Source organism: Mandrillus leucophaeus, unplaced genomic scaffold, assembly GCF_000951045.1.
Source record: "Mandrillus leucophaeus isolate KB7577 unplaced genomic scaffold, Mleu.le_1.0 Scaffold440, whole genome shotgun sequence".
NCBI lineage: Eukaryota > Metazoa > Chordata > Mammalia > Primates > Cercopithecidae > Mandrillus > Mandrillus leucophaeus.
Window position 1 is genome coordinate 1,065,187 of NW_012104699.1, and position 7,803 is coordinate 1,072,989.

The 7,803-nt window shown below is 54.2% G+C and overlaps 1 protein-coding gene across 5 annotated transcripts in view; it reads right to left on the reverse strand.

Moving 5' to 3' along the window:
* Nucleotides 1-5,658, reverse strand: part of CNN1 (calponin 1, basic, smooth muscle) — a 19,074-nt gene extending 13,416 nt beyond the window's left edge. Inside the window, exons 1-3 of one of the 5 annotated variants that reach the window (XM_011994060.1) lie at nt 5,392-5,619; nt 4,826-5,089; nt 3,200-3,321 (exon numbers count right to left, since the gene is read on the reverse strand). In XM_011994060.1, coding sequence (XP_011849450.1) covers nt 3,200-3,234 — 35 coding nt within the window. In that variant the 5' untranslated portion in view covers nt 3,235-3,321; nt 4,826-5,089; nt 5,392-5,619. Of the gene's footprint in view, nt 1-3,199; nt 3,322-3,701; nt 4,156-4,631; nt 4,678-4,816; nt 5,090-5,391 lie in introns of those variants that run through there. The other 4 variants (XM_011994061.1, XM_011994059.1, XM_011994062.1 and 1 more) reach the window with 4 other exon arrangements.
* Nucleotides 5,659-7,803: the final 2,145 nt, after the last annotated feature.

Here is a 7,803-nt window from a genome sequence, read left to right on the forward strand (position 1 = left end):
GATACCCCCACCTCAGCCTCCCAAAGTGCTGGGATTACAGGCGTGAGTCACCACACCTGGCCCAGAATGGCCATTTTTAAACAGTTCAAATTACCTTCCAGTTCCAAATCCTCCAGGAGCCTCCCACTGCCTTCAGAATGAAATCTTAAGTCCTCTGCATGGACTAAAAGGCCCTCTGTAGAACTGGGCGCAGTGGCTCACACCTGTAATCCCAGTGCTTTGGGAGGCCGAGACAGGAGGATGACTTGAGCCTAGGAGTTTGAGATCAGCCTGGGCAACATGGTGAGACCCATGTCTCTACAAAAAGAAAACCCCGAAAACTTCACCGGGCTTGGTGATGTGCGCCTGTAGTCCCAGCTACTGAGAAGGCTAGGGTTGAAGAGGCTGGGGTGAGAGGATCAACTGAGCCTAGGAAGTCGAGGCTGTAGTGAGCTATGATTGCTCCACTGTACTCCAGCCCGGGCACCAGAGCAAGACTCTGTCTCTAAATAAATAAATAAATGAAATAAAAGGCTCTCCACCGTCTGACTCTCAGTTCACTCTGCAACTTCATCTCCACTTCTACTCAATCATTTGGTGCTCGTCACGCCAGCCTCCTCCTTGTTTCTTCGGACACCCCAAGCACGCTCCTATCTCAGGCCTTTGCACTGGCGGCCCCCTCTGCTTTGCTCACTCTTTTCTCAGGTCCCCTGAGTCCTCCCTCACTTCATCTAAGGTTCTGTTCAATTGTCACCTCTTCAGAGAGAGGCCTCCCAGACCACTCTCTAGGAAACTGCACACCCTCCACCCGCAGACGTCTGATGCACCTGACCCTCCCAGCTTCCCTTCCGCTTGAATTTTCCCCAGAACAGACAAGTCTGTGATTATTTGATCAATAATTTGATTGATCTCTTCAGCTAGGACTAAAAGTCCTTGAGCTCTCAGTCGAGTCTGTTCTGTTCACAGTTCCCAATGCCTAGATCAGAGCCTGGCACACAGCAGGAACTCATAAATGCTTCTTGGATGAATGAATGAATGAATGAGTGAATGACTGACTGCATGGGTGACTGTACTACACTTTTGGTTTTTTTTGAGATGGGAGCCTCACCCTGTCACTCAGGCTGGAGTGCAGTGGTGCGATCTCGGCACACTGCAAGCTCTGCCTCCCGGGTTCACGCCATTTTCCTGCCTCAGCCTCCTGAGTAGCTGGGACTACAAGCGCCCGCCACCATGCCCAGCTAATTTTTTGTATTTTTAGTAGAGATGGGGTTTCACCATGTTAGCCAGGATGGTCTCGATCTCCTGATCTCATGATCCGCCTGCCTCGGCCTCCCAAAGTGCTGAGATTACAGGCGTGAGCCACCGCGTGTGGCCCACTCTTTTTTTTTAATATATACTTTAAGTTCTAGGGTACATGTGCACAACGTGCAGGTTTGATACATAGGTATACAAATGCCATGTTGGTTTGCTGCACCCATCAACTCGTCATTTACATTAGGTCTTTTTTTTTTTTTTGAGACAGGGTTTCACTGTCGCCCAGGCTGGAGTGCAGTGGCGTGATCATAGCTCACTGCAGCCTTGACCTCCAGGGCTCAAGCGATCCTCCCACCTCAGCCTCCCGCATAGCTGGGACCACAGGTGCATGCCACCACGCCCAGCTAATCAAAACAAAATTTTTTTGTAGAGAGGGGATCTCACTATGTTGCCCAAGCTGGGACTGCATTGTTTGACGTCTGAGCAGTCCTCTGGCTGAGCTGGGACACCAGTGTGCCCACCTCCCCACCTGCCAATTCTTTGTTCCTAGTGGATGGGAATGGAACAAGGTAAAACACCCCTGACACCTCTTCTTCCCAGCATCTAGGATTTGATGAGGCTGCACCTTCAAAGTCTTCCAATCACACTCACAGTCACTCTGCCCTGGGTCAGACTCAAACGCAGATCAGGCCCAGATTGGGTTTAGGGCCCTACCATGCATTAAGATTGCAGTGGAACTGGGGCTTGGGAGCTGTTAGGGTTTTCACCTCCCTCAGCGATGAGGTTTTGAGGCGAGGAGAAAACCAGGGCCGGCAGGGTGCAGTGGTTCATGCCTGTAATCCCAGCACTTTGGGAAGCTAAGGCGGGCAGATCACTTGAGGTCAGGAGTTCGAGACCAGCCAGGCCAACATGGCAAAATCCCATCTCTACTAAAAATACAAAAGTTAGCTGGGCGAGGTGGTGGGTGCCTGTAATCCCAGCTGCTCAGGAGGCTGAGGCATGAGAATCACTTGAACCCGGAGAGCAGAGGTTGCAGTGAGCTGAGATTGTGCTGCTGCACTCCAGCCTGGGTGACAGAGCAAGACTCCATCTCAAAAAAAAAAAAAAAAAAAAGAAGGTCAGACGAGGTGGCTCATGCCTGTAATCTCAGCACTTTGGGAGGCCGAGGCAGGTGGATCACTTGAGGTCAGGAGTTCAAGAGCAGCCTGGTCAGCATGGTGAAATCCCATCTCTACTAAAAAAATGAATACAAAAATTAGCCGGGCATGGTGGTGTGTGCCTGTAATCCCAGCACTTTGGGAGGCCGAGGTACGTGGATCAGTTGAGGTCAGGAGTTCGAAACCATCCTGGCCAACGTGGTGAAACCCCATCTCTACTGAAAAAAAAAAATACAAAAATTAGCCAGTCATAGTGGTGTGTGCCTGTAATCCCAGCTACTGGGGAGGCTGAGGCAGGAGAATCGCTTGAACCCAGGAGGCAAAGGTTGCAGGGAGCCGAGATCGTGCCTCTGCACTGCAGCCTGGGCAGCAGAACAAGACTGTATCTCAAAAAAAACAAAACAAAATGAAATCCAGAAAGAAAACCAGGGCCTGCTTTAGTTATTGCCGCACATCTCTCCTCATGTCACCAAGCCAGCCATGAACAGCTGTTGACTGCTGCCTTTTAGCTGTGACTGCTCTTTCTGGGGACTCTGGCGGCCATAGATGGGCCTACCCTGTATAGCATGGTGGTTAAGATTCTGGAGTCATTTCCCTTGAAACAGCGTGGGACCTGGTATAATGCATTTCACCTAACTGAGCCTCAGTTTTCTGTGCCTGTTAAATGGGCACAGTGATTACTGGCCACCCCAAAGGTATCCAATAGAAAGTGTTCAACTCAGTTCCAGGATCATGGTTGTTTTGGGGGTTGAGGGGGCTGCATGGAGTTGCCGGGGGTGCAGGGTCTAGGCTTTGAGAGCCTCACTCACTCGCAAAGAATGATGCCATCTTTGAGGCCGTCCATGAAGTTGTTGCCGATGCGACGGCCTGTCACCCCCTCGATCCACTCTCTCAGCTCCTGCTCCCGCTGGTGGTCGTACTTCTGGGCCAGCTGGGGCAGGGGGCACAGAGGAAGGGGTGAGGATGCAGTGGGGGCAGCCTGGGCTCCCTGGGTCCTAGCCGAGCCTCCTAGAGCCTGATCTCCCTCATCCTTCCCAACTAAGGCAATTTTGCCCCAAATCACCCAGTTGGGAGGGTGGGGGCTGGGGAGGGCCGAGAGCCAGGGCTGAGGTGGCACCTGCCCAGGGGGCCATTCCGGGCATTCTGAGGTTTGGCACCAGGGAATGTAGACGAGGGGTGGAGTGTGGGGAGCTGGATCCTCTGAGCTAGAGGGGTGGCGCCAGGTCCCCTGGTTTTACGTCCAGGCCAAACTTGGGGCTTCTCTTCCTCTAGCCCTGCCCCCTCTGCGTCCCCTGTTGGAAGAAGGGGCACCTCAGGAAGGGAAGAAGGAAGTCTAAGGAGGTGCCCCTGGGTGCTGGCTTGCAGAGGTGTGCTGGTCATACATCTCTGTCTCTCCATGTCCCCCAGGTCTTCAGCTCCAGGGCTCTGTCTCTGGTTAGGGGTAGAGGTTTGCCTCTGTCTTAGACCCCACCCCTTGCACGTCTGTATATCTCTCTCCCCCTTATCAAGCCCCACGACTCCTCTGTCTCTCTCTTCCCCAGCGGTGTCTTTCCTTGGCCCAGTCTTGGGGTCCCCATCTCTCTGGGTGGCTAGTCCCTGTCTGGCCAGGGGCGGGGCTCTTGGGTCTTGCATCTCTGCCTCTCTAGGTCTTTCTCTGTCTACAGGTTTCCTGCCTGGAGTGGGGGGTGGGGCTCTGTCTCCCTTCCCTGCCCCTCCATCCCTGTCTAGGTCTTATCTCGCTCCTGGCTCGCCCTCCCACGTCTGTCCCTAGGGTGTCTCAGGCTCCCAGTATCTCTCTCTGCCTCTCCCCCCTGCTTTTCCCTCTCTCCACCGTCCCCCTCCTCCCCCACTCCCATTTCTCCAGAACCCTCCGCCACAGTCCAGCCAGGCTCCCAGCCCCTAGGGGACCGGGCTGCCCTTTCTTCTCCTGGGTAGGTGGGGGGAGGTGGGAGGGGCGGCCCCCTCACCTGGCCCCGGCTCTGCCGCCCCCCACACCACCAGCCCGGCTTTATAAAGCAAACCGGCCCTTATATAGCGTGGCCTGGGCTCCCCGAGGCCGCCTTATAAGGCGCGGCGGCTCTGCGCGGCTCTGGGGCCGGCGCTGGGGGGAGGAGGGCGGCGCTGGGATCTGTCTCTCGCCCGAGAACCCGCCCCCAACCAGCCCCCTCCTCCAACCAGCCCCCTCCTCCAGCCCCGAGGATCCCCCGACCCAAGTTCCAACCTAGTCCCCCACTTCCTCACCACAGGACCCTGGGAAAAGCCACCCTGAGTCTCAGTGTTCCCCTCTGTCAAATGGGGCAGGAACTCCTCCCTCGGCAGTGCTGTTGGGACGATTCCAGTGGGCCGGAAACTTCAAGTTCTCCAGTTGGGAGAAGCTGAGACCATCCTGGTATATGGGGGGTGACTCCAGGGTCCGAGCGCTGTACCTGCTTTACCTGGGATCCCAGCTATTTGCCTCTCCTCTCCGAACCTGTTTACCCATCCATAGCATGAAGGTGGTGTCCAGGTATCTTCCTAGCTCCACAGTTAGGAGACCCCTGCCGCACTTCTGATGCCCGCTTCCTGCCCTCCACCGTCCCCCTTTGCCTTCAGGATCTCCCACACTTTCCCGGCGTCACCTCCCAGGAGCCCCAGCTCTCAAGCGCTCCCCAATTTCTTTGTGAGGCTGGGGGATATGGAATAATCAACAAGTCTTCCCCCTATGTTGTTCCCCCCAAGAACACAAAGGGTTAAAAGAAGACTGATCAGGTGGGTATCTTTGCAATGGACTGACCCCCTCTGTTTATGTGTGGCTGTGTGCCCCCTATTCCACCCCAACCATAGCTGGGGGCTCTGGGATGTTCAGGGGGAGACAGGCAGCCCCTATCCCATATCACTCCCTTTTCCCCTCTTAGTTTCCGAGTCACATAGGATAGGCAGGAGGGGGTTCAAGGGACCCCAAGCTCGGGGCTCTGGCCTGGCAGGACGTGTGGGCCAGGCCAGGGAGGCCCTCCAGCCCTACCTTGTTCTTAACCTCGGCTGACAGCCCGTAGGCAGGGCCTCGGTTGAAGTGAGCAGAGGACATGCTGGCCGGTGGGCTCTGGCGGGGGGTAGTGGCGCAGTACTGACGCTGAGGACCAAGGCAGCAGCTGAAGTTCCGTCTGCACCCTCTTCCCTCCTCACACGTTTTTGAAGCTCCGGAGGCGGCCCGGGTCTCTTCCAAGGCCATTCCATTGGCTGTAGGGGCTTGCCAAGGGGCGGGGCACCCCCCCAACCTCTGCTGCCTTCCCCCCCCTTGTGATGTCAGGCCCTTGGTATTGGGAGCTGATTGTGTCATTGTTTCCACCTAGGGGGGCAGCCTACGTTATTCTGGGGGGGCTTGGTCAGACAGAGACCAGCCTTCTTCCACCCACCCCTCCCGCTGTCCATTGGGCCTCTGGCTGGGTCTGAGTCTCTTTGTCTCTGAGGTCTCTTTATCTCTCTGGAGTCTTGAGGCAGGACTGACACCCATGATAGTTTAGTGAGCACCATCCCGGGTTTATCGCCAGATACCAACAGTCTATAGCCTTAGGTAAGCCCCTTCTCCTCTCTAGGACTCTATGGCCACATCTGTAAAATGGGGCAATGATAGTGCCTGCCTCATGAGAGAGTTGTAAAGATCAGAAGAGTATGTCTCTTACATTCCCAGCACAGTGCCCGGCACAGCAGAGGGACTCGGGCCGCAGCATTCTTTTTTTTTAAGGCAAGGTTTCACTCTGTCCTCTCAACTGGAGTGCAGTGGCACAATCACAGCTCACTGCAGCCTTAACCTCCCAGGCTCAAGTGATCCTCCCATCTCAGCCCATCCAAGTAGTTAGAATTACAGACTTGTGCCACCAACCTGGCTAATTTTATTTTATTTTTAGAGATGGGGTCTTGCTATGTTGCCCAGGCTGGTCTCAAATTTCTGGGCTCAAGCAATCTGCCCGCCTTGGCCTCCCAAAATGCTGGGATTTACAGGCATGAGTCACCATGCCCAGCCCATAGCATTCTTTATGCTGAGGGTCCAGCGCCCCCGTTCTGTCTCCTCCAGCCCCTCAAAAGGACCTGGGGGAGCAGACATCCTGGGTCTCACCCTCCCCATCCACTTGTGTGTCACTTGAACCACAGGGTGACTTTGTTGGCAAGTCCCAGGCCGTGAACTATGTCCCCCTCAAGCAACCCTACCTAGCGAGATCTAACCCCTGGACCACAGGGTTGGATGCTATGCCCACATGATGCCCCACATGGCAAGGCCATGTTTGTGACACATGGATGACATGTCTGCAACCTGCCACACACTAATGATACGTTAAGGATATGCAATTTATCGGTCACATGCTAATGACATGGCTGCAATATGCCAGATGACGTGGCCCTTATGTCAGGCCATGTTCCAAGCTCTGTACATATATTCATTCAATTATCATGACACCCTCAGAGGTGGACACTGTTTATTATTATTATTATTATTATTATTATTATTTGGAGACAGAGTCTCACTCTATTCCCCAGGCTGGAGTGCAGTGACACTATCTCGGCTCACTGCAACCTCCACCTCCTGGTTTCAGGCGATTCTCCTGCCTCAGCCTCCCAAGTAGCTAGGATGACAGGTGCCTGCCACCACGCCTGGCTATTTTTTGTATGTTTAGTAGAGACGGGGTTTTGCCACGTTAGCCAGGCTGGTCTTGAACTCCTGACCTCAGTTGATCTGCCCACCTCGGCCTCGCAAAGTGCTGGGATTACAAGTGTGAGCCACCGTGACCAGCTGACACTGTTATTATTAATACAAGAACTTTGCTTTACAGGTGGGGAAACTGAGGCATGGGGCTTGGAATCACTTTTCCAGTGTCACACAGCAGGCCAGGGGCTGAGGAGAATTTGAGACCATGCTCCATGAACCTCAACTATGAGGCTAAGGTGGGGTTTCTCAACCTCCACACTGTGGACAGCTGAGGCTGGATAATTCTTCATGGTTGGGGGACTGTCCTGGGCATTCATTGTAAGACTTCAAGCAGCATCCCTGGCCTCTACCTGCTAGATGCCAGTAGCACTCTCTTGGTCCCAATAAACAGAAATGTTGAGGCACTGCGGCAGGAGTCTGTGGTCCCAGCTACTAAGGAGGCTGAGGTGGGAGGATCGCTTGAGCCCAGGAGTTTGAGACCCATCTGGCCAACATAGAAAGACCATGGTCTCTAAAAACGAAAAATTAAAAGAAGAAATGTCTACACACATTGCCAAATGTCCCCTGGTTGGGGTCGGGGTGGAAGCAGATCATCCCTGTTTGCAAACCACTGAGCTAAGGCAACGTGCCAGTTGATGGCGTGTCATGATATGTCAAACATACACGAAAATACATAAAATACGAGGCCAAGGTGGGAGGATCACTTGAGCCCAGGAGTTCGAGACCAGCTTG